At 47.6% G+C, this 26,306-nt stretch overlaps 1 protein-coding gene across 3 annotated transcripts; it reads right to left on the bottom strand.

Moving 5' to 3' along the window:
• Window positions 1–10,881: 10,881 nt before the first annotated feature.
• On the bottom strand, window positions 10,882–15,423 carry LOC123072596 (CRM-domain containing factor CFM9, mitochondrial). Of its 3 annotated transcripts, XM_044496176.1 has the most exons (6): window positions 15,063–15,421; window positions 13,871–14,032; window positions 13,171–13,501; window positions 12,352–12,753; window positions 11,476–11,835; window positions 10,882–11,376 (listed from the first exon to the last, which is right to left on the bottom strand). In XM_044496176.1, the coding sequence occupies exons 2-5, from the start codon at window positions 13,978–13,980 to the stop codon at window positions 11,488–11,490; spliced, it is 1,191 nt and encodes a 396-aa protein (XP_044352111.1). In that variant the 5' UTR covers window positions 13,981–14,032; window positions 15,063–15,421; the 3' UTR covers window positions 10,882–11,376; window positions 11,476–11,487. The 3 variants fall into 3 exon arrangements, with proteins under 3 accessions (XP_044352111.1, XP_044352112.1, XP_044352113.1); XM_044496177.1 differs by having other exon boundaries at window positions 10,882–11,835; window positions 15,063–15,423; XM_044496178.1 differs by having other exon boundaries at window positions 10,882–11,835; window positions 13,171–13,492.
• Between the last annotated feature and the right edge of the window lie 10,883 nt (window positions 15,424–26,306).

Here is a 26,306-nt window from a genome sequence, read left to right as displayed (position 1 = left end):
TTAGATGGTACACTCTGTTTTATATAGTATACTTGCATATTACAGACAATGCAAATTGTAGGCTTCAACTTTGATGTCACCAAACTTGTCATCAACAATGGCTTTCTCTCGGTACGAGAAAACATAGTTTGAATTCCTTCAACTATACTAGTATGTTTCATTTCCAAAAGGTCAATTAATCCACTATATTAACTCTTGGCCTTATCGGAATCTCCCTTGTAAGTAAAAGTTAAAACCTATCATGACCTTCGGCTAGAAAATTTATCTGGATATACAATTTTGCAAATCTGATGGATACTAAACAACACCATTGTTAATTGCTGAGTATGGGTCCCACACGTGATCACAATCACAACCAAATTCCTTCCATGACCAGAAATAATAATCCCAGTGGATTAGACGATGATGACCACAAAAAGTGAGGAGGGTGAACAGTGTAATACAGCAGGCCAAACTGGTACTGTATACTTTAGCCTTTTGACAGCTGCGTATCTGCAACTGCAAGGCCTCCCACAAGCTTCCTTTTTGACCGTGCGGGCTGAGGGCACTTTTGGAAATGTCAGATAAACATTGTAACAACTAACTGCATTTGGTCACAGATGGAAGGCCAGGGCTGAGTTTCAGTGCATACTTTTCCATGGCAAACCATCATCAGAAACTACAATCAATATTACTACAAGTGTAAGTAATAGTACTAAGAGAGAAGAATACATTTTGATGTAACTAAAATGTTTTCCTCACACAAGAAAATAATGATTTAAAGTGTTTGCGTGAGTATGATCAGGTCGGCAACGTCACACAAGCTTCGTTGGACAAAAGCTTCAGCAACACACAAGCTTCAGACAAAAACACTAGACCGTTGCTTCAGATCAAAGCCTCTGCTTGCCACAAAGAAACAACAAACCGGCGATCATCGCAATAGTTCGGCGACTTGGTGCCACAATTCGGCGATCAAAATAAAAGAACACGCAGTAGTTCGGCGTACAAAAAAGGAAGGGCGCGGAAGGAGTACATCAAGCGTCGAGTTCAACCTCCGGCGGCATAGTCGTCGGCGTACGCGGGCTGGGAGGAATCGGCGCGGCTTCCGGGCTGTTCGGCGTGTCTTCTGTGCTACTGGGCGCGGCGGAGGCATTGTCGGTGGGGCTGGGCGTCACCGAGGCGAGACATCGTCGGCCCTGGTCTCATCGTCATCAGCCGTCGGGCTGGGCGGCGGCTTCAGCGTCGCCGGTATCTGGTTCAGGATGAGGCCGCTCTCGGCCAAGAACCACGCCTTAAGCTTCTCGTCGCCGCTCTGAAGCATGTCAGCGCCGCCCATCAAGAAGGCGAGGTCGTTGTTCCTCTTCTTGGCGTCTTGAGCTTTGAGTTTCGCGGCGGCGTTGGCGTGGAGCAAGTCGAGTTTGACGGCGCTATTCGTCATCAAAACAGCCCACCTCGCCTATGTTTTCTCCTCTCGCTCGGCGGCCCTGATTTTGGCGTCGGTGATGCAGTGCTCGACGGACTCTTGCACGCGCGCGGCAGCTGTCTCGGCGTATTTCGCCTTCTTGGCACCTTTGTTGCCGTCCAGGCGTCCATCGGACGCGCCCGCTGTCGGCGCGTCCAGCTTGTACGTCTCTTTGGCCTTGGCGAGGGTGCGTCGGACGGCCGCCCATTTCTCGCACTTGTCGATCCGCTTGAAGACGTGGAGGTACTTGAAGTCTGCGTCGTTGTTGTCGTTGCGGAACATGGAGAACATGCACAGCAGCCGCGCCAAGAAAGAACTTTAGTCGGCACCAGGGCGCGCGCCAGGGCACGCCCAGGGCGCAGAAGGCGAAAGAGCGCGCGCGCGGCGAAAGGAAGCAACATGGACGGCGTGCGATACCTGATCCTCGACGCTGGTGCCGCTCTCCGGGCGAGTCGTGACCTCCTCGATGATCTCATGCCATTTGTTGCACGCCGTTTGAATGAGCGACCAATGGTTCGCCATCGTCTTCGACCCCCGCTTCATGTGCATGCCTTTGAAGTAGGGGTCGACGAGCTTCCGCTTGTCGAACTCGGCCTTGATGCGGTCCCAATACATCTCGATGCTCTGATTCGTGCCGATGATCGGGTCGAGGCAGACGACCTTCCATGCTTCGGCGAGGCACTCTTCTTCTTTGGACGCCCATTTGATGTGTGGCTCGCCGGACTTGGCCGCCTTCTTCTTCTTCTTCTTGCTTTTCCTCGTCGGCGTCGGCTCCTCCTCCTCTTCCTCCTCCTCCTCCGGCTCTTCCTTGCCGTAGTCGAGCTCGTCGTCCACGTCGGCGAGGTCCTGCGTAGCGAACCCGGGGGAAGCAGCGGCCGCGGCCGAGCCGGCTGCGATGATGTCCTCCATGTCGGCCTCCGTCGTGTCAGCGTCGCCGAGATGCGACAAGGAAGAGGCTTGTGAGTAGAGGCCGCGGCGGAGAGACGGCGTCGGTGAGGCTGCGTAGTCTGGTCGGCGAGTACGTGTACGGCGGGTACTGCACGCCGGCGAACGCGGGCGAGGGCGTGCGCTACACGGGGCGCCCATGGGGGAAGGTCATGTTGGGGTTGAAGCGGTCATGGGCGTCCCCGTCGGCATAGCTCGACGACGGCGTGCTCCATGGGTGCGGCGACGACGAGAACCCGGCCGGAGAGCCGATGCTTTGCTGGCTCCAGGCCGCGTACGGATGCCCGGGTGGATTCATCATCGTCGCGCGCGCCGCCTCCGCTTGTTCGGCCGCCGCATGCTCCGCAGCCGCCGCCGCCGCAGCGTGCGCCGCTTTCTCCCTGGCCTTCTTGGCCCTGTTGCGCCTGTCGGCGGTGACGGCCTCCCGGCGCTCCACATCCGCCTTCCACTCGGCGTTGGTCATGCCGGGGGGCTTGGACAGCGGAGCCCTAGGCTTCCTTTGCTTCGGCAGGGCGGCGGCGGCGGGATCCGTCGCGGCGCGTGGCATCACGTACCTCTTCGGCGGCATGGCGGGCGGAAACGGCGGGAAAAAGTCTTGCAGTCGCCGACAGAGCGGCCTCACGTCGCTTTTCGCTTCAGTCGGCGCGCCCAGGCGACACCCGGTCGCTTGGGTTTGGGGCGGGATCGCTGGCTCTGGATTTCGCCCAAACCGGCGCTAAACGAGATCCTGGGTGCGCGACTGGCCCAATTTTCGGTCACCGATGCTAAAAATTCGCTTGGGAGGGGGGGGGGGGGCTGTTGGTGGCGGGAGATGCTCTAACTGTAGGATGATCTAGACTGTGTTCGATCCCCAAGAAGATCTCCAGCTTGCCTTATATAGCCGTCTGAGCTAGAGTTACATGGCTTGAGTGGGATCGTCAGCAGGCTCGCGCCCCTTGGTCCCGTCGGACCATGTCGGGCGCCAGTAGCTTGCTTCTCAAGTTGGTGGGACCCTCGTCCGGCAGTTGGGCCCGAGAGGCTGACTCGGCGGTTGTCAAGACCCTTGCTCGGCTGACATGCCCACAATTCTCTAAAAGTGATCAGTCAGATAGAATTTTCGGTTGCTACGCCATAGATTTTGTAACTTTAATTTAGTGCGGTTTGGGTATGATGTGAACGAAAACTATGCAGCCATAATGAATAGCTTAGGTGTAATGAGAACCCACGAATGATCACACCCGTCTATGAAATGACACCATGAAAGCAATATAACAATGGAAAGCAACCAAAGTCCTATTTTTCTTGAATACACACAAGTGTACATACTGTACATTAAAGGAGAGGACGGGGTAAAAGAACCTCAGCAACCAAAGTCCATAGGGGAGGAAAGAATTGTAAATCGATCAATCTTATCAAAGAAGAAAGTATGGGGATAATATTTCTCAGTGGGAGAGCAATACACGGCCCTTATTTGATTAGTGTCTGGATAGGTTTAACTATTATCGCTCCCTACTCTCTGTTACGTATAATATGTAGCTCATTTGGACTTTTGTGACCATTGTGAGGTAGTGGACGAACACACTCTTGTTAACTTCGTTCTGTTGAGAAGAAAGTCATATGCCTTTCGTTTCACTTCCACTTCAATACACCCTCTTTAAGTGAATCAACGGTGGAGATCAAAACATGCCCCTTCTTCTTAGGCGCACGGCTACAAACATATGTTGGCCTTCCACTTCAGCAACCTACACGACTGGCAGGAGGAGGGACCTACCTGGTCGTCATCCTGAAGTGGGTAAGTATAATGTATATGCCTTATCTTTCCAATTCATTGTTGCCTGAATTAATATTTTCCATACTATTTTATTGGAAAACCCTAACTTCATGCACATATGCAGGTGTTGGCGGCCATGTACTGGGTGTCAGCCTCGACGGCATGGGGCGTCCAGATCTACCCGACCTTCAGTCTGGGCAGTCTTGACGATTACAAGTCCACTGTCATAGGCTTAGGTTTTCCTGTGGGTTGGCTCTGCTAATGGGCGTGACATGCTGGTTCTGCTCTAAGGCTCGCTAAGGTCCAATGGGTCGTGATCCTGGAGCTTATCCTCCTATCTGGTTTTCAGGGTACGTGACAACGGTCCTCCCCTCCCACTTATGTTAGGGTAGGGGGGCACTGGCCCCCTTGGCGTCCATGGCTTGGCGGCGCGTCTCCGGCCGTCTCCGCCACCCTTAGCTTCCCCGCATGCCGATGCTGTCACATTGTACTTTTGGTTGCCGCAACCTTTGTCGCTAGTTCATCTGCTACTCTTACTCTCGCCTGCAGCTTTTGGGTATGTACGATTGTTGTGCTCCGTCTCCGAGTGTCGGTGTTTGGACGATTCCTATGAGTAATGACACTTTTTTAATTTGCTCCTGGAATGTACGTGGCCTTGGTGATATTGATAAATGCTCCGATGTTCTCTCCGAATTAGTAATGACTAAGCCGCACATAGCCCTCTTGCAAGAATCAAAAATCGACACTCTCCCTGACTCTAAACTAAAATCCTTCCTACCACAACAACTAGACCAAGTTTTCTCGTTACCAGCTGTCGGATTCGCGGGTGGCACTATTTCTGCCATCAACTCTGCCTCTTTTCAAGTTGTCTCCTATTCACACCTAACCTTCTCTTTCCACCCTAATCCTACAATCAACTGCGTGCGCCCAACACATTGCCATCACAAACATCTACGCTCCATCATTATGATCCCTCAAGGAAGCCTTTCTACACGAGCTCTCGTCTATCTCACAACCCGACGACACCCCCTGGATTATAGCAGGAGACTTCAACCTCATCCGCTTCCCCTTTGTAAAAATAACCCTACGTTTCACCACGCCGAAGCCAATGCTTTCAACCAAACCCTAGATGATCTAGCTCTCATAGAATTACCCTTACTTGATCGCAGGTTCACGTGGTCTAACAATAGAGCCACCCCCACCTTAGAGCGGTTAGATCGCGTTTTCTTTAACCTTGCATGGGCGGACGCCTTCCCTAACACGTCGCTCTCCTCTCGCACATGTTTCACGTTCAATCACGTCCCACTCCTCATCCACGTCACCACCACCATCCCACGATCAATTGTTTTCAAAATTGAGGCTGGATGGGCCAACTTCCGGCCCTGTGGCGGCATCATCCGCCAAATCTGGGCCTCACAGCCCTCATCATCATCTAATGCAGCCGCCTCCCTCGTCGCCGCGCTAAAAAAGTCTCGTACCCGTCTAAAAAAATGGGCACGTTCTCGCATTCCCACCACTCTCCGCGAAGCTCGTTGCCATGCTGCAATCACCGCCCTAGATCTCGTGGAGGAAAACAGGCCTCTATCTTCACCAAAATCTCTCACTCGCAAAATCATTGTATCCCTACTCAAGTGCACCCTCCAGGAGAAAATGACGTACTGGCGTTGGCGTGCTAAGGTTTCGCGCGCCATCAATGGCGGAGAAAATACTAAGTTCTTCCACATGTCTGCCTCTCAACGCCTACGTAAAAATAAAATCTTTACCCTTACTCGTCACGGCTCCGAATACTCTGATCACCAGAACAAGGCGGAAATCCTACATGACTTCTTCGTCTCGCTAATTGGCACTCCATCTCCGACAACTTGGGCCTTTGACCTAAATTCTATCTATCCACACCCGGTGCCCGGACTTCACGTTTTAGATGAGCCTTTTTCCGAAGAGGAAATTAAGCTCGCGTTTTTCACAATGAACCCCCAAGCCAGCCCTGGACCGGACAGTTTCGGGCCCTCTTTCTACAGATCCTTTTGGCCTCTAGTCAAAAATGTAATCTTGTCCTTCTTCTCTCTTTTTCATCAAAACTTAGCAGACACCGAACGCTTAAACCGTGCCCACATCGTCCTCCTCCCTAAGAAGGACGCACCAACCTCGCTTGGCCTATCTTACTACAAAACTGCCCAATCAAAGATATCGCCAAAGTTATCATTTCTCGCCTAAAACCGCTCATCCCTCAGCTAGTTCACGGCAACCAGACTGGCTTCATCCCTGGCAGAAATATCGCTGAAATTTTTTTCTTTCCAGCTGATCTAATTAGCTCTTGCCACTCACGCAAAAAAAAACAACTATGGTCTTTAATTTGGATTTCAGAAAGGCTTTCGACTCAGTGGCATGGCCTGCCCTTGACAAAATCCTGGCAATACGTGGGTTCTCCCCAACTTTCCGTAGTTGGACCCGAAATCTTCTCTACACAGGCAAAGCGGCCGTTCTCCTCAATGGGATCCCGGGTAATTGGATACAATGCAGAAATGGACTGAGACAAGGGGATCCAGCCTCTCCCTACCTTTTCCTCATCGTCGCTGACCTTCTTCAACAGCTCATCCTCCAGAACTCCGATCCTGCTCTCCACCACCCCATCTTCTCCCACCTGCCTCCCACTGTCCTCCAATACGCCGACGACACGCTCATCATGGCAGCCACCTCTCCTGCCGCCGCCTCAACCCTCAAAGAAATCCTAAACAATTTCGCAAACGCCACGGGCCTCGCCATCAACTTCTCCAAAACCACCCTAGCCACTCTTCACACAGACGAAGCCATGACTGCTGCCATCGCCCTTGTCATGGGGTGCTCGTGCGCCTCCTTCCTGCAAACTTACCTCGGTCTCCCCCTCGCCCCAACCAAGCCACTCGCCAATGTTTTCAACCCTCTGGTAGAACGTTCTAGGAAACTACTTACTGGCTGGCGTGCCAAGCATCTCAATAAAGGCGATCGGCTCATCCTCATTTCTGCAGTTTTGGACTCAACTCTCATCTACTTATGTCTGTATTCCGCATCCCTAAGAAAACTATCAAAACATTGGACTCTCTGAGTAGGGCTTTTTTTGGGGGCAGGAGAGGATGCTTGCTCAGGTGCTCAATGTCTTATTGCTTGGAAAAATGTCTGTTTACCAAAAAAACGGTGGTCTAGGGCTCAAAAACCTTCATGTCCAAAATAACTGCCTCCTTATGAAATTTGCAGCAAAAGCACTCCAATGCACAAACACCCTGGATGGAGTGGCTTGTCTCCAACACCCTAACGCTCTAGTACCCTCCTCCCCGCCAACCTCTTTTCTATGCCGCACAATTTCACAACAAATCCCTTCTCTACAAAATATTTCTTTCGTGCTCACAAACAGTGGCTCACACACATATTTCTGGCTAGACACTTGGCTGGTTTCACAACCCCTTGCCATCTCATTCCCCAACCTATTCTCACACTCCACCCTACAGTTGGTTAAAGTGGCTAACATTTTGCGTTTCGGTATCCAAGCTAACCTCCGTAATCGCCTCTCTCTCACGGCAGAACAAGAGCTTGTGTCGCTTGTGGCTATTTTGCAGGATTTCATGCCCTCGGGGGGGGGGGGGGGGGATCAACGGTTCCTTCGACATGGCTTTGGCTTCTCCACCCAGCATGCATACACTGCCCTCCTGGCGCGGCCAGATAACGACCTCATGGCTCCTCTCATTTGTAGTACCAAGGTTCCTCGGAACCTCAAAGTCTTCGACTGGCTCCTCTTCAAAGACCGCCTCAACACCAGGGTCAACCTTGCACACAAACATATACTAGATTCAGACATATGCCCTCGGTGCACTGGGCTACCCGAAGATTCCAGCCACCTCTTCGTCGCATGTCCTCTTGCCAAAAGGATTTGGCAACGGTTGGGGTTCCTGCCACAAACCAACAACATCACAGATCTATGGGACGTCCCTACTCCCCCTCACCTCCCGACCACGACATGGCCTTCGGTCCTCTTGGCCTTACTATGGATGATATGGACAGCACGCAATGACATGGTATTTAGAACGATCGATCAAAGCTCTGTAATAACCCTAAGGAGCCTTATTTCTGCTCTCGACCTATGGTCTCATCGTCTTGTACACACACAAGACAAGGAGGACGTCTTCTCGTGGCGTTCGTACCTCTCTGCACGTTGCACCGTGCCTATGTAATTCTGTACTCACTGCCACGGCAGTCCTTTGAGCAATATATTCAGGTATGAAGAGGGGTTGAGTGTGAATCTGGCTGAGCTCACTTTGGCTTAAGTGGTGTTTTGGTGGTCCTGGGCCCATTGAGGCTCCTTTCAGTAACCTACACGGCTGGAGGGAGGAGGGGCCGCGCGACCACTTCTCCTAGCCCATTGTCGCCTTTGAGTGGATAAGTATAATCTCTTTACGTTATTTTTCTAACTCACCATTGTCTAAATTAATATTTTCTATACTATTTTATTTGAAGAAACTCATTTCACGCGCATGCATGGATGCAGGTGTTGGCGACTGTGTACTGGTTGTCAGCCTCGGGGGCGTCGGGCGTCTTGATCTACGCGACCTTGCCTTGTGATGTGTCAACGAGTACGAACCTATCTATTGCAAACTTGGGTTTTCATCTGGGCTAGCTTTGTCGATGGGTGCTCTCACCGTCGAGGACGCGTTGGTCCTTCTGTACGCCTCGCTAAGGCCCAAAGGGTCCCCAATCCTTGAGCTTATAGATATAGCTAAGCAAAATCTAAAAATTCATAAAATAAAAAGCTATAGCTAAGCCAAGGGATTAGGGTCTTAATTCCCAAGCTCCCTAGGCTACTAGTTATTGCAAAGTAACATGAGTGTTATGTATGGTTAATTCCCTCTTTAGCGCATTGATAGTTTCAACTATTGCTCTCTACTATTGGTACATCTCATATGTATACAGTATGCACAGTGGCATAGACCCGGGCAAGCCCCAGGCCGAACACACATATTACAGTGCCGAACTTGGGCTTTTTCGAGAAAACGCAAATGGCTTTTGCGTTTCATTGCATTGGAAAGAAAGGGGAATTTACATCCTCCTAGGAGGTAGTTTTACACAGCCAAGAGGGCCTAGTGGACATCCCAGGATGGTGGCAAAGCAACCCTGTGCCCTTGTGCCCCGGCTACACCGTTGTGTATGCACCTCTTTTATACGTTAGCCATTGCTCCTTGCCTTGTCAAAAAGTAAAAAAGAAGAAGCCATTGCTCCTTGCGAAGTAGTGGACGACCACATTCCTGTCAAATTTATTTTTCTTTCAGAAAAAAACAAAACATGACTACTTTTGTGATCGTGTTGACTTTTGAGGTCGAGCAAGCTTTTATTCTGTTTGTTACTAAGCAAGATGACCATTACATTTACACCTATGAAGGCGTTTGGTGGACTAGATGATACACTCTGTTTTATAAAGAATCGCGTACGTACACTTGTACAGGTATATACTTTGATAATACAAACCAAACTTGTCGTCAACAATGGCTTTTCTCGGTACGGCAAAACGTATGATTGAGGTGCTCCCCGTCAGCATAAATAAGAAACAATGTAGTACTCCCTCGGTCCGGAAATACTTGTCGGAGAAATGGATAAAAAAGGATGTATCTGAAACTAAAATACGTCTAGATACATCCATTCCTCCGACAAGTATTTCTGGACGGAGGGAGTAATATGTTTCATTTTCCAAAAGGTCAATTGATCCACGTATATGCTAGCTCTTGGACTTATCTGAATCTCCCTTAGGAGTAATCTTCCTCTGTCCCAAAATTCTTGTTTAGATTTGTTGGATATATCTATACATCCAACAAATCTAAGACAAGAATTTTGGGACGGAGGGAGTACAACTTTGCAAATCTGATGGATGCTACACAACACTATTATTAATTACGGAGCTTGGGCCCACATGTCATCAAAATCACGACCAAACTAAGGCCGACCTGAAATAATAATCCCAGTGGATCAGACGATGATGGCCTGCCAAAAAGTGAGGGCAAACAGTATAATACAGGAGGCCACCCTGGTATTGTACACTTTGGCCTTTAGACAGCTGCGTATCTGCAACTGCAAGGCCTCCCACAATCACTGCTCCCTTTTTGACCGTGAGGGCTGAGGGCACTTTTGGAAACATGAGACAACATTTTATCAACTGCATTTGGTGGCAGATGGGAGGCCATGGATGAGTTCCTGTGCATAAAGCAGGGAGGTGTTTTCCATGGTAAAGTCATATTTTGACCTAACTAAAGTGTTTTCTTCAAGCAAGTATAGAGGCACTTAAAGTGTTTGCATGAATGCGATTAGGCCGGCGACATTAGTGCTGCGATACATGAGGCATAAAAGCTTCGGTGAACAGAAAAGCTTCAGCAACACACAAGCCTCAGACAGAGCAACTGGAAATGTTGCTTCGGACCAAAGCCTCTGCCTGTCCTCTGTTCTCTCAGCATGAAGAGCTCACTAATGGTCGAGTAATTGCAGATTGAGGTCACTGCTACTCCCTCTGTAAAGAAATATAAGAGCGTTTAGATCACTACTACAGTAGTGATCTAAACGCTCTTATATTTCTTTATGGAGGGAGTACTAAAGAGCAAGAACTACAGAGTTTAATCACAAGACAAAAAATGAGATGCAGGATTACTGCATCAACGCGCGGACCACCAATGCACAGAATTGCAGAACAACATTCAGATATCATTAGCGTCACCCTGGGAGGTTGCCAGCGGTGTGTGAGGTGACCACCATCGCATTGAATTGTGATTAAACTTAGCAAAGGGCAATGTTGGGTCTTTACTATCTGGAACATGAAATTTATATAGGACCTACAGAAAAAGGCTGGTCAAAATCCAAGCTCTCTTGGCTATTTTGCTGATGGCAGTTGGCACAATTGGCTACTATGTTGATGGCAAACGCGACATGATGCACTGCAGGGGACACTGGCGACAGAGGTGGTGGCACTGCTGCCGGTTGCAGCTTCTAGGAGGAGATGGACCTGGTGGAGTTCCATCGGGAGGCAGCCAACTCTTCTTGCGGGATATGTGGGATGCCCACCGGACAAAGCCGACATAGCAGCTTCAATCCTCTTGAACAAATGCAGTCTGCCCAGCGGCGTTTAGTTGGCTTGGTTTTCAGGTCAGGACATCGTCTTACGGGGCAGTCACACCCCACTTGCACCCTTAGTGATTTAGCACATTAACATTGTCTTGGGAACTGTCAGGTCTATCTGAAATGAAGAGAAATACCAATGCCATCATGTTGCGGCTCATTCAGAAGCAACTCAATGTTATGAAGAGAAGAGTGCCACGAGAGGTAACTACTGCACCTCACTCATCGCCTAGAACAGCCGATGATCAGAAACATCAGTATCCTCAGAGCTGTCTGTAGCATCTCCAGTCGCAACATCATTGGCATCAGATTCACTACTAGAATCATATTCCTCATCAGACTCGGATGTATCCATGATGTCGACATCAGAGAAAGCTTGATCCTTTCCGTGATTCATATCCTCTGTTTCCAGTGAAGAAGCTTGGCTACCATCACCATGGACCAGATCAGCATTCTGGGGTTGTGGTTTCCCATAGAGTGCAACATGCCGATAGTATAGTTCGAGCTCCTTTTCAGATACTGCAATGAAACGCCTAACTGTCTCCAGTGATTGTTCATATTTTGATTTTTCAAGTGCCTGGGATAAAAAGAAGACATGTGTCAGGGGCCATTTGGAAAGATGTGCACGTATATACAGTCAGCCTGATGACTAATGATCAGAACCAAATACTGCCACTGAACTTAAGCTGTGGTTTTGGACATATGAACTAGGAACAGGCTGCTGGTGTGCTGCTGACGTACTCTGAATGGATGTTAACTGTCAAACCATGTTCAAGTTTATAATGTTGAGCATCTTACAGTTTACAATGTTGTGTATTAAATACAAAATTGTGCCACTTTGTTGATTATTCTTTTTCCTTACAATACTTTTTGTTTCTAAAACATAAATTCTTGAAAGCTGCACTTCTTCAGTATTATAAGCAAAACATTGCCATACACAAAGAAAATAACAGAAAGTTCAAAAGAGAAGCAAAAGGGAAAACTTTCTGCAGTGTCTAGTTGCTAGTACTTACTACCAACCATTAGCAAGCACCAACTTGAGAGTTGAGACAATCAATGGAAAACAAGTAAACGAACAAACTATCATACCTACCTTTTTCTTTGACAGTGTATCAATTGGTGACATGACTTCTGGCTGAACATAGTCCTTTCCTCGGTAGAAGACTATGGTGTCATTTCCAATAACATTAATAGGGACACCACCACTCAGCCGAGCTATCTCATTTGCATACTCCTGGATTTGCCCTGGTTTGCAGGGCTTACAGATGACCTTGACAGTCTCATGTTTCTTCCAGTGCAAATGCATGTTCAGAATTACACCCCCAAATACTCCTCGCCTTCCAATCGGGACATAGTTTGACTTTTTCTGTGAAACTTTCTTCAAATAAAATCTTTCCTCACCATCGAGATCATCTGGTTTGGCGACAGGGCCTTCAGCTTTCGCAACCTCGTACCTCTTTAGCTTCTCAACCAACATAGCTTCTTTTAATTTGGACTGGAAGAGAAACACCACATATTAATAAATCCTCTTCCACGAATCAAAAGAGAAATTAAGCATCTCATCTTCCATTTGCTTCGATGGTATTGAAAGTTTCCATCAAACAAGCTAATTTTAAACGGCAAATACTAAATGATGGCCAATCCTGGTAGAAGACTATATGTCATTTTCAACAATATTAAATGATCAGTCACAGTTTCCAAATGAACCAACCACATCATGACAAAAATAGCTACCAAAAAAGTAACGTAAGGAAAGCACAATACTCATGGGATAGAAATAAAGGACTGATTAAATATTGAGTAGCAATTAGCAAGTCCTATTTATAATATAGAAAAAAGAAAGGAAGTAACAAAGCAAACCAAATGGACAAAAAAGAAAATAAAGCTGAAAATAAAGCTAACTTGTTGATACCTTCTCGATCTTGTATTTGAGACGAGCTTCAGGTGTAGGAAATTTCTGTTTTATTTTTTTCCCCTTGGGTCTGATACGACGTGGATCGTTTTTATTGGCCTCCTTCCTCTTCCTCTTTTCCCGCTTCCTCTGAAGCTTCAAACGCCTCTTTGTCAAAAACCTCCCCTTCTTGGAAGGCTCCACCTCCTCAATCTCAAACTTGGGTTTCCCATCATCAGACAAAACCAGATTCACTGATTCATAGCTAGCCCATCTAACACCCCGTGGATACATAAACGGGTAAAAGGGGCTTAAGCATTTGCTAGGGGAAATAGCATCAGATCTGCAATAACTAGAAGGCAAAATATGAGGAAAACTAAATTCAACTTGTGGATAAAATATGATCAAAACGATAAGTTATGTCTTACGTACTTGCTAGACACTTCTTATGTTTACACTTCAGACAAGAAACTGAGTGACGAAGTAGGCCACACTAGACAAATCATGTCTAGTGATACTACTATGCGAAAAATGCAACCACACTTCATACTGAAATATTATAATTATGAAGCTACATTTTGGTTGCATGAATCAGCTGCAACTGATAAATTCTGACACTTCATGAACAAGCAAATGAGGTATAAATTTTGGCCATGTGGTATGCAGAAAACATAGAATTAAGAATTGAAAGAGATGAGAATCAACAAAACGATTTCACTACCTGTGAGCCGGAGGGGGAGGTGAAAGCAGTATCTTCTGGGATGGATTAAGGAGTGTGAAGGAAGCAGCCAGCTTCCTCAGATTTTGACGCGAGAGGAGACGGGTTGCCATTAATTGTCCATTACTCTTTGACAATGCATCATAAAAAAAATTCAAGACTGGCCTGCAAGAAGAATGAAGAACAATCTCTTACTATCTTCAAGAACACAATCAGAGAGTTGAAGTACAAAAAATGTAATGAATATATTTTCAGCCGTGCGAATTGATAAAAAAAATTGACAGCAAATAGACTTTATTCCACAAATAATAAATAAGTCATTTACAATAAGATGAGAAATAAAGTCTGGGATAGATCTTTCCCAAAACTTCATTTGATTCATACGGCTGGAAATATATTCGTTACATTTCTCAGAGTTTGATTCACGGAAGCAATTAACACAATAAGATTTTGCAAACTCTGAACCCATTTGTTTGCACTCCATAATGACAGCCGCTTCAGGGCCATAGTAAGCTTCCTGTTGGTTAAAAGCCTCAACTGCATTCTATCAGTTTCGATTACCAGTGAGTTACAACCATTTAGCCAATTCTTTGCGCAAGCCAAATACCGTTTTGGACGGCATAAAACCTTCAACTGCGTTCTATCAGATTTGAGGCTGTCGGTTTTACCGTTCGGACCACCGGTTCACAGGTTCGATGTCCGGTTTTTTAAGCCATAAAAAATATATGCTTAGCAATAAATACACCAATCAATAGATAACAAAATTTGTAACAACATGACAGAGTAACCAGCAACCACATGATAATCTCTACTTCATATAAATGATAATTCCTGACTCAAAACTTAGTAACAACTCACAAAGTAACCAGCAAGCAACTGGAAATATAGGAGCAGCAATTAGCAATAGCAAGTGACAGCCACATGATTCAATCTCTCTAATTATTTATCAACAAATACCAATCCAATCTCTCTAATTATTTATCAAAAAAAAATTACCAATCCAATCTCTCTAATTAACAATTACCAAATATCATTCCAAGTTCTCTAACCTCATGAAGACAACAAAGGCAACACAAGTTCAGTAGTTCAGATTTTCAGAAAACTTCACAAGTTCGCATGTTGATTCTTCATGGTAGGATAAACGAATTGGGAGACAGACAAGGGAAGAGAGGGACCAGATCAGATCAGATCATACCAGCGTCGGACGCCCCGGTCAGCTGGTCCTCCTGGCTCCTGCTCGGCTGCTCCCGGTCTGGACTCTGAACTGGAGCGGAGGAGGTGACGAAGGGTGGTGGGAGTTGGACGTGGACCAGGCGGCGGCGGCGGCGGCCCCTCTCCCGAGCCGTCAGCAGAGGCGGCGCCGGACGGCGTGAGGAGGGAGTGGCGGCGCGGGGTGGTGTGGTAGTGCGGCCGCGCGGAGCGGCGAGGGAGGGGCGGGCCTGGCGCCTGGCGGCGAGGGGCGGCGTCGCCGCGCCGGGCAGGGGTGGCGGCGGTGCCCGATACGTATGGTAGGTGAAAAAAAAATGAGGGAATGCTCTCAGTTCAGCCGAATCCAGGCTATTTTTTTATTTTCCATTTGACCCCCTGTTCGCACGTAAACGAGTCCATTTAGGGGCTTTTTTGGAACCTAAAGTCTAAAAGGTGCACGCGCGCTACCTGGGCGAACCGAGCGGCCGTGCGGTGACCACTCGATACATGTGTATCGTACGGCCCGTAGTGCGAGGTGTTATCTGGTCGGCAGAGTTTTGCGGATCGCTCACCCGGCTAGACACGTTGTGTACCTTATCCACTTAACCACCCTCCCACTGCCGCCCTGCCTCCTCCTGCGACACCGGCCGCCACGCCGTTCCTCTTTCGGGCAACGCCCCTCCGCCGCGCTCCTCCTCCTGGCAACGCAGCCGCCGCCCCGCTCCTCCTACCAGCTATGCGCCCGCTGCCGCGCCCCTCTAGTCGCCTCCGGGTGACGTGCGCTGTGCCCAGCATGCGTTAGGCCGGTCCCGTCCTCCTGGCGACGCAAGCCGCGCCCGGTGGGCCTGCTCCTCCCGCTTCCGGTATGTTGCTGGCCGCCTCCTCCTCTTTTGCCTGCACAAGCGCCGTTGTGCCATCCATCTGCAGGTCGTAGCCTCCTTCATCTACAAGCCGATGTTGTCGTGACCATCCATGGCGACGAGTAAATCATGCCGCGGCGGCCTCAGCCAAGTGCTCGTCCACCGCACCAGCGTCCCGAAATAGCCGCCCTTCTGCACCCCGCGCGATGGCCGCATCAATTCGATTTGATGTACATGCATTCCGGTACTTGATTTGACAACCCAGTCTCCGTTGATTTTTGGTGCTTCTCTATCAGCACGGCACAGTGTTGCCTGCATTTTTACGATTGTAAGGGCATTCTTGTCCTTAAGTAGTTTTGGTGATTGATGACAATGCCTTTGCGGACTAATCGTGTGTATTAAGCTTTTTTAGATACATCTGCGGGGTATCACAAGACGATTTGATGCCCCTTGAAGATTATTGAAGACGGCGTTTCTCTACGGTTAGGTTCGGTGGAGTTGAGTCGTAGGAGAGCCGTACTATTAAGAGGGGGTCCGCTTTGGAAAGGTTTGGGTGGAATCTCACGTACACATTTCCTTTTGCACCGCCTTTCCTCGAGCTCCTTGGAGTGTTCCTCCGTCTCACCTTGTCTCTGCGATATGAAGGCCTCCACCTTGCTCTTCTCAGGCTAGCGGTAGTACTGCTTCTCTGAGCGGTACTACCGCAGGAGCCAGCGGTAGTACCGGGCTCTGGCACGGTAGTACCGCTCCTCTAGAGCGGTAGTACCGCGAGCTCTGGTCTGGCACCACTGCTCTAGCGGTGGTAGGCGCGGATGTAATTTTTTACATCCGCACTCCACGCGGTAGTACGGTGCTGCGGTGCGGTAGTACCGTGGCGCCAGGCCAGGTTCAGTAGCAAGTGCGGAGGTAGGGGCGGATGTAATTTTTTACATCCGCACCTTTCACGGTAGTACCGCACCCGTGGTCGCGGTAGTTCCGTGTCAGATTTCTGCACGACAATTTCTCAGCGGAGGTAGTCACGGATGTAATTTTTTACATCTGTGCCTACCGGGCCTGGACTGCGGCTGTCTTGCGGTAGTACCGCATGGGGCCGCGGTAGTACCGCTCCTGCGGATCTACCGCGCCCTGTTAGTGCTCCTTTTGTCAGGTCTGGTCTCTGTCATGCCCACGGTAGTACCGCGGTCCGCCGTGGTAGTACTGTAGGCCCGTGCGGTAGTACCGCGCCTGTGGTGCGGTAGTTCCGTGGGTCGCGGGCTGAGTGGTGGGTAACGGTTGGAATTGTCCCCCCACTATAAAAGGGGGTCTTCTTCTCCAAGAAGACTCACCTCTTCCAACCCTAATCTCCATTGTTGCTCCAAGCTCCATTTTCGCCCGATCTCTCTCCCTAGCCAATCAAACTTGTTGATTTACTCGGGATTGGTTGAGAAGGCCCCGATCTACACTTCCACCAAGAGAAATTTGATTCCCCCACTAATCCCTAGCGGATCTTGTTACTCTAGGGTGTTTGGGCACCCTAGACGGTTGAGGTCAACGTGAAGCCATAGTCCATTGTGGTGAAGCTTCGTGGTGGTGTTGGGAGCCTCCAATTAAGTTGTGGAGATTTCCCCAACCTTATTTGTAAAGGTTCGGTTGCCGTCTTCAAGGGCACCAATAGTGGAATCACGGCATCTCGCATTGTGTGAGGGTGTGAGGAGAATACGGTGGCCTTAGTGGCTTCTTGAGGAGCATTGTGCCTCCACACCGCTCTAACGGAGACGTACTTCCCCTCAAAAGGAAGGAACTTTGGTAACACATCCTCGTCTCCACCAGCTCCACTCTTGGTTATCTCATCCCTTTACTTATGCAAGCTTACTTGTGTTTTATTCATTGCTTGCTTGTGTGCTTGTGATTGTTGCATCATATAGGTTGTCCACCTAGTTGCATATCTAGACAACCTACTTTGAAGCAAAGTTTAATTTGTTAAAGAAAATCTAAAAATTGTTAGTTGCCTATTCACCCCCCTCTAGTCAACCATATCGATCCTTTCAATTGGTATCAGAGCCTCGTCTCTTTTTAAGGACTTTACCATCCGAAGAGTATGGTTGACGTCGTAGACGATGTGGGAGAGCACTCCGGTGCGAATCCGATATCGTCTACGGGAGATGGGGGTAACTCGATCTCACATGAGGAATTCAATGTGGCGTTGGACACATTGAAAACCTCCATGACGACCGAGGTCAAGGACATGTTTAAGGAATTCTTAGAAGGGCTTAAACTTTCCACCGCGCCCGTGAAAGTGGGTGATTTCGCCAACACGGAGACGGATGCTAACCCTGACAAGGGGGAAGCTACTAGTGAGAAAGCTCCTATGTCTAGTGGTAAAAATGGCACCGGCATCTTTGCCCATGTGCAACCTCCTCCCGTGTATGGTGGACCGATTTCGTCTACTCATTTGAATCATGCCGGTCCTCCCCCCAAGATTGATAAAAAGGAGGATTTTGATTCTTGGGTCTATCGTTTTAAGCGTCATTTAAATCATGTGAACACTAACCTTTGGAGAATCATTGAAGAAGGTTTTTATCCGCAAGATCGGAGCAACTTCACTCCTAGAGAAGCCGTGGATGATCAATTTAACGAGAATGCTCTCTTCATCATCCAAGAAGCAATCCTTTCCGAAGACCTCCCGCATCTCCGGCCCTACTCATTGGCCAAAGATGCTTGGCTCAAAGTGGTTTCCCTCTATCGGGGAAGCGCAAGCATTCAACGGTCCAATTATGAAGTGGTTCAAGATGAAGCCGACGAGTTTGCAATGAAAGAAGATGAAGAACCTCGTGAACTTTATCGGAGAGTCACCAAACTCGCCGTCTCTCTTCGGGATCATGGAAGCAAGGACACGGATGACAATTGGATCAAGAGCAAATTCCTCAAGGCAATGATGCCCTACCACAAGGCCATGTCCTCCGTCATCCGTCAAAGGCCGGACTTCCACACCTTGTCCTCAAGTGATGTATTGGATGAGTTTGTGGCTATGAGCATATTGGACAAGACCGCCGACAATGCAGTGCTTCACTCCCAAAGAGCAAAGAAGCCCAACCTTGCTTTGAAGGCCAAGGTTTGTGTCGAAGAAAAAGATGAGGAGGAAGAAGAGGAGAGCAACCTCGAAGATACGAAGTATGCCTATCATGAACACATGGCCCTTGCTTCAAGGCAATTTTGGAGCAAGAAGAACTCAAGGTCCAACTTCAACAAGAGCAACTCAAGTGGCGCAAAGGGAAAGCAACGAGTGAGGACTTTCTTCAATTGTGGCAATGTGAGTCATTTTGTTGCGGAGTTCCCATATGAGAAGAGGGAAGACAATGGTGGCAAGCTCATCCTTAAGGACAAGGCCAAGTCTTTCCCCAACAAGAGCAATTTCACCAAGAAGGCTCCTCACAAGGCTTTAGTGGTACAAGAAGAGTACAATGAGGATGATGATGATGATGATGATGATGATGATGGTGAGTCGGTTGCCATGGCCTCCGTTGCCATTGCAACGACTCCTCGGGTGTCTCTCTTCAACTCACCCAATGAAAGCATCACCGCCAAGTGCCTCATGGCTAAAGCCAACAACAAGGTAACCCCCAACATCAAAACTACCATCATCAATCATTCTTCTTCGACAGATTGCATTGATGAACATGAGGGAACTAATGTGGAGGAGAATGAGTTTGAGGCCTTTATGGGTAAACTCAAGGGCAAATCCAAGAAGCACTTCGTTGCTCTCTTGGAACAACTTGGTGAAGCCAATGACATGATCGAGGCTCACGAAGAAACCATCTCTAAGATGGAGGGGCATAGTCGTGACTATGCCGATGAGATTTCGGATCTTTCCAATGCCCTTGAGGAAGAGTGTGGTCTTCGTTTGGCTCTTGAGGAGTTGAAAGTGCGTTATGTCGACTAGAGGGGGGGTGAATAGGCGATTTTTATGAATTCTTCACTGAGGAATTTGCCGGTGAGGAAATTCCTTAGCAAAGAACTATTAGCAGCGGAATAAGTACTCAGAAGTAAGCATAACAGAATACACGCATGGTCATCATGATGAAATGAAGACTAGCACAGAGTACAGAAAGCGTAATCACAGGATAACACAAGATGAAGACAAACAGACTGAAGAAATTGAACTGAGGAAATTGAGAAAGTCTTCAGTCAAATTCTTCAAACACAGATATGAACAAACACTCAACACAGTAATGAGGAAATGAAAGGGTTGAGGAAATAGAACCAGTTTGGTTGGTGAAGACGATGATTTGGTAGACCAGTTCCAACTGCTGTCTCAGTTGTACGTCTGGTTGGAGCGGCTGAGTATTTAAACTCGAGGACACGCAGTCCCGGACACCCAGTCGCTGAGCATGCAGCTTAGGACACCCAGTCCTCACCGTATTCTCCTTGAACTAAGGTCATGCAGACCTCGTCCAATCACTCGTGGTAAGTCTTCAGGCGACTTCCAAACCTTCACAGACTTGGTCACTCGGCGATCCACAATTCCTCTTGGATGCTCTAGACCTTGACGCCTAACCGTCTGGAAGAAGCACAGTCTTCAAAGGTAACAAGCGTCGGATCCACGCAGAATCAATTTCTTCAGTGATGCTCAATCACTTTGGGTTTGTAAGGGTTTGGTTTTGGGGTTTTTCCTCACTTGATGATTTTCGCTCAAAGTCCTCGGAGGATGGGTTGCTCTCAAATGACAAGTGTCAAGTTCTCTCGGAGCAGCCAACCAGCTAGTGGTTGTAGGGGGCGGCTATTTATAGCCTAGGGAGCAGCCCGACATGATAAGACATAAATGCCCCTCAATGATATGACCGTTAGGTGGATAAGATATTTTGGGACAGCTGGCGCGCAGCACAACAACGGTCGGAAATTTGACTCTCAAATTCCTCAGGGCTATCATGTTCCTCACTGTGTAGGCAATCCACACTGGCGAATTCCTAACTCCTCTGTCAGAACAAATTCATCAGCGACCAGAAGAACTTCGTCTCTGTCACTGAAGAAAGTGACTGAACTGTATGAGATTTCCAAAGGCTTCACTCGAAGGGATTGGAAGGTGTAGGATTTTGAGTTGAGCATCACATGGAAATTTTTCCTTAGTATTTCCTCGACCCCCTTTAACAGTACGGTGTTTCCTATGACTCAAGAAAGAGAAAATGAAACTACGAAAACAAAAGTCTTCACGCTTCATGTTCCACAAATGAATACCAAGTCTTCAAGGTCACACCAATTTCTTCACTTTCAAAGTCTTCAGAAAGTCTTCAGAATATCAAAGTCTTCAGTTGAAGAACTTCATTTTTAGGGGTCGACTTTCTCTGTAAATATCAAACTCCTTATAGACTTATAGACCTGTGTACACTCACAAACGCATTAGTCCCTTAACCTATAAGTCTTCAATACACCAAAATCACTAAGGGGCACTAGATGCACTTACAATCTCCCCCTTTTTGGTGATTGATGACAACATAGGTTAAGTTTTCAACGGGGATAAACATATGAAGTGTATACACTGATGTTGAGGAATTTGATTACAAGATATAGAAGAACTCCCCCTGAAGATGTGCATAGTGAGGAATTTGCTTTTGAGGCAATGCACATTTGAAGAGTTGAATCATGGAGATCTCCCCCTATATCTTGTAATTCATACACGTATTTGACATATAATATGAAGAATTTGAAATGCATGATGAAATATGGTGCTTCATGTAATCCAGCATGCGTGCGATAACATTAATGAGAAACAAGCATGCAAAATAACGCTTCAAGAGTATCAGAGCTCAAGAAGCTCAAGAGAATCAGAGCATAGTGCAAGAGCATAGTGCATCAAAAGTATCAAAGCACCATCGGGTTTAAGATTACAACTCGATCCAATAAAAGTTTCAGAAGAACGAGAGTTGTAACTTAACAAAAACAAATTGTTGTATATGGGCAATAAAATAGACCCGCTTGAAGACTAACTCAAATTTCTCCCCCTTTGTCATCGAATGACCAAAAGGATCGAAACTGAGGACTAACGCTCCTGAAGAATTTCAAGTTGAAGAAGGAGCGCCAGCGTTGTTGGGGTCGGTTGTTGTAGTAGGACCTGCCGCGGTGTCGTCCAAGTCTTCATTTTCATCAGTGTCGCGCGATGAAGAATAGGAGCTGGCCACCAAGGAAGGAACTTTGACCTTCTTGTATTTCTTCGGAGGAGGTGCAGACCAGTCAAATTCTTCCTTGAGTCCCATTGTCGTCAGTTATTCCGCACTGTAGACATGTGAAAGAACATCCCAGGTGCGTTTGAAGGTTTCATGGAGGTAGTAGTGGTTTTTCTTCACTGCATTATGTGTTGAGGTCATGTTGTGAAGAATTGAACCAAACTGACGCTTGACCCATTTATGATTGCGATCAACCTTCTGATGAAGACTGAGGAGTAACTCACGATCAGTCATCACCCTGGGTGCAGTAGTTTGAGGACTTTGCTTGACTGAGGTATTTGCGGCAGAGTCATGTGTGGCAGAGTCATCATTGGTGGAGTAGGATGCTGCTTTGCGAAACTGTCCATCCAATGGACGAATGCCTTCATCAATCACAGCAGTAGCCTTGCCCTTGTCATCAGCTGAGGTAAAATGTTCGTTTGAGGACTTCAATCGGGGGCAAGTAGCTGCAGTGGTTCAGAGTATCAGCCTTGTAATTGAGTGAAGACCTTGTCCTGATGAATCTCATTATCCAAGGCGCATAAGGCTTCAGCTGAAATGGTTACATAGCAATGTTTGCCAGAGTCCTCATGAAGAAATCATGGAAGTTGACGGGAACGCCATGGATGATGTTGAAAAGCATATTCTTCATGATGCCAACGACTTCTTCATCATTGGAGTCGTGGCCTTTGATAGGACTCATTGTCTTCGTCAGAATCCGATAGACAGTCCGAGGCACATACAATAATTCCTTGACGAGGAATTTGGTTCTTGGGGCCTGCCTTGGCTTCAAAGGCTTCATCAGCACTTGCATATAGTGATTTGAAAGTTCTGGTTCGTTGTAGATACAATGAGCACCATCAAGTGGAGGACTGAGTGGTAGAGCACGAAGCAATTCAGTTGCTGGTGCCTTGTAGTGAGTATTTTCAGACATCCAGTCTAATACCCATGAGTTCACGTCTTCAGCGTCTCCGGTGATGTGCAGTGTTGCATAGAATTGAAGAATGAGTTCTTCATTCCAGTCACAGATATCAGTGCAGAAATTCAGAAGTCCTGCGTCGTGAAGAACACTGAGGACTGGCTCAAAGCCTGGCAGAGACTCCATGTCCACATCAGGAATATGAGCATGATCGAAGACTTTGTTTTTGTTGAAGAGCACTGAGGAATAGAAATTGGCTTGGCTGGCAGTCCAGAAACGCCTCTTCCTTATGCGAGCAGAATCATATGGATTGTAATCAGTGAAGAATATGTGCTCGCTGAAGAAGTCTTCAGCCTTGAACTTTTGCTTTGTTGAGAAGGGATCCTTGGGCTTTGGCAGTGGAGTGTCAGTGAGTTGCATCACGACCTCTGGGATCGCAATCTCAGGTTCTTCAGGCTGAGGAATTTCTTGTTCCTCAATAGGTGCAGTCTGAGGATCAGCAGCAGCAGGTTCATCAGCGCTAGTGGCTGGAATTTCTTCAGGGACAGATGAAGTGGGATGAGTTTCTTCAGAGCCCATTTGAACAGTAGGAGCAGGGTACTGAGGTATCTGATGGATTGGGGTGAAGAGTGGAGAATTTGAATGCTGACTTTCCCAAAAGTCATCATTCATCACTGGTGTTGTGCTTCCGATATCCACATCTTCTTCAAGTTCCTCAACACGGGCCTCTTCGGCTATGAACTGAGGCATAGGTGAGGAAATGACTGGGGTTGAAGGGATTGCTTCCACTTCAATTTCTTCATCAATCTGCTCTGACGAAGCAGCAGAATGATTTTCTTCATCAGATCCGCTTGGGATCACATAATCTTCATCAAAAGGAACAAGGTCCTTTGATGGAATTGAGGAAATCAGAACAACATCAATTGGATTTTCGAGTGAGCTGGTCATTGGCTTCATTTTCTTTGCAGCCGAAGAATTTGATGCAGTTGATGCTTTCCGTTTCTTCACAGCAGCTCGTTCTGCAGCCTTGGTTTTCTTCACATCAGAGGCAGATGGAAGAATTGGAGTTGGTGTTGGCGCAGGAGGAGCTGAGGAATCTGGTTGAATTTCCTCAGGCGTAACTGATGCAGTTGCCCTGTCTTGTTCAGTTTCTTCAGGCGCACCACTAGTGGATGCCCTGGCAATTTCTTCAGCGGCTGGAATGGGATCATCAGCCCTGGAACTGGCATTTTCTTCAGCAGCCTGAACTTCATCAGCGGTGCTGGCATGTTCTTCAGTGGGCTGAGCTGAGGCTCCAGCCTGAGGAATTTCATGTTGCGTTGGGGCAGCAACATTTGTGAACTTCTTCGCCAGGTTGACGAATCTGACCTTGGCTCCTTGCCAATCAACATAATAAGAATCGAAGTTTTTGCTGAGGTCTTGAATTTCAGTCTGGACCTTGAGAAGTTCCTCAGGTGTCATTTTGACAATGTTTTTCTTCAGGAACTTCTCCTTTCTGTATTGAGCCTTCTTGATCTCTCTTGCCTTTTCAAACTTCCATTTCTCTTCTGTGATGAAATGGGTCAGCATATGACTTTGTCCAGGAGTCAGATGAAAATCAGGCAAAGGGGTATTTGGATCCTTGTGCCAGAGATCAATATAATCGAGGATTTTCCTCGGATCCAATAGCAGAGGCACAGATGTGCCTTTGGCTCTAGCGGCCCTTTCTTGGCGATCTCTGATGATTTCCGCAAGTTCATCATCAGAAGCTTCATCATCAGAAGGCACATGGAATGCAACCTGTTTCTTCTTTGGACTTGGCCGAGGACCTCGTCCAGCTGTTGCTTTGGTCTTCAGCAGAGTCGGGCCAGATGATGAAATTGGTGCTGCTGAGGAACTTGCTGAAACACCAGAGGCAATCGAGAAACCAGCAATCCTTTGACATGTAGCCAGATGCACAGGAGCTGAGGATTTTGAAGGAGCTGTTGAGGACTTTGGTGGAGCTGTAGCAGTGTGAGGAATTTGCCTTGAGGGCGCTGCTGAGGAACTTGGCCGTGAGGGCGCTGATGGTGAAGCACTTGGCTTATGAGCAGGCTTCTTTGGCATGGATTTCCTTGGTTTGACCGAGGCCTCAGTAGCAGTAGCAGTGGCAGAATCCTCATTGAATTTCTTCACTGCCTCCTTGGCTTGTCTTGCCAATTTAGCTTGACGCTTAGCCCATTCTTCAGGAAAGTCCTCACCACGTTTGATGCTTGTGGGATCAGCTACTTGGCCAGGTGCCAATGGAGCTCTTGGGCATGGAGGATTGAGAGAGAATTTCTTCATGTACTTTGGAGTCACATATCTGTATTCCCTCCATTCCCTTGCCCATCTTCGTTCAATCTTCTGAATGCGCACCTTGCGCTGATTTTTGTTTTCTTTGCCAAATTTTGCTTCATCAGGTGTGCAATAGTCAGCATAAATTTCCTCAGGGATCTCAAACGCAGTCATAACCTCAGGTTTCTTTCCTCCTTTCTGTGGCTTCTTACCGTCTGCCATATTCTTCAGTTGAGGAATTTGAACAATTGAGTTCTCTGAAGAAGTATGCAGTTTTTCTTCGAGGAACGTTGCAAATGAGTTAAGTTGATGAGAACCTAGTGATTCAGCAGCAGACATGAGTACCTGTTAACAGAGTACAGGTGCGAGGAATTTGGAGAGGTCATATGCGTTCTGAGAAGGTTTTTTGAAAAGAACAAGTTTTGAGGAATTTGACCAGATGTGCCTTGAAGGATTTCACTAAGCGTTCTTGTCTTAGGTTCCAGAGTTGTACAGATCGAAGATCCACACAATTAGGGAATCTTGAAGAAAATGATTGCTTAGAAAAACAGTTCAAGATCATATGATGTGTGTGGTGTTCATATGTGTGAAGATTTGAAGAATAAACACCTTTGAAGATTTTCAGGAAAGCTTGAGAATCAAAGAGAGTAATAAAAGTAACTTTTAATTACCCGAAATGAAGAACACGACGAACTGAGAAGAACGGATGGGAAGTTCGTCAGGTTAGATCTTCCTTGCCCTAACTCAGTGAAGATTCCCGCGGTCGGCGTGAGTACGACGGCGACGAGGTCGAGGCAGTGAAGCTCTTCCTCACCGGCGACGATGGAGTAGCGGCGGCGCTAGGGTTTGAGGAGCTCGAGCGGGAGAGAAGCGATCGAGCGGAGTAAATGAAGTGAGGAAGGGGAAAGGGGTATTTATAGACACGGTGAAAAACTGTTCGCACGAAGATTTGGGATGAACGTGCCCCTGCCCTTTCTCCTTCACGCGGCATGTGTCACCCA

This window comes from Triticum aestivum, chromosome 3B, assembly GCF_018294505.1.
Source record: "Triticum aestivum cultivar Chinese Spring chromosome 3B, IWGSC CS RefSeq v2.1, whole genome shotgun sequence".
Taxonomy (NCBI): Eukaryota; Viridiplantae; Streptophyta; class Magnoliopsida; order Poales; family Poaceae; genus Triticum; species Triticum aestivum.
Note: the sequence above shows the minus strand (reverse complement) of the source record. Positions and strands in the feature narration are given on the sequence as shown.

What these genes read in the sequence shown, in the direction of transcription:
- LOC123072596 (XM_044496177.1), bottom strand. Translation starts at nt 13,980, where the DNA reads ATGGCAACCCGTCTCCTCTCGCGTCAAAATCTGAGGAAGCTGGCTGCT. An exon ending in TCAAATACAAGATCGAGAAG is followed by an intron (nt 12,754 to 13,170) that starts GTATCAACAAGT and finishes TTTCTCTTCCAG; the next exon opens with TCCAAATTAAAAGAAGCTAT. An exon ending in ATACACTGTCAAAGAAAAAG is followed by an intron (nt 11,836 to 12,351) that starts GTAGGTATGATA and finishes TTTTTATCCCAG; the next exon opens with GCACTTGAAAAATCAAAATA.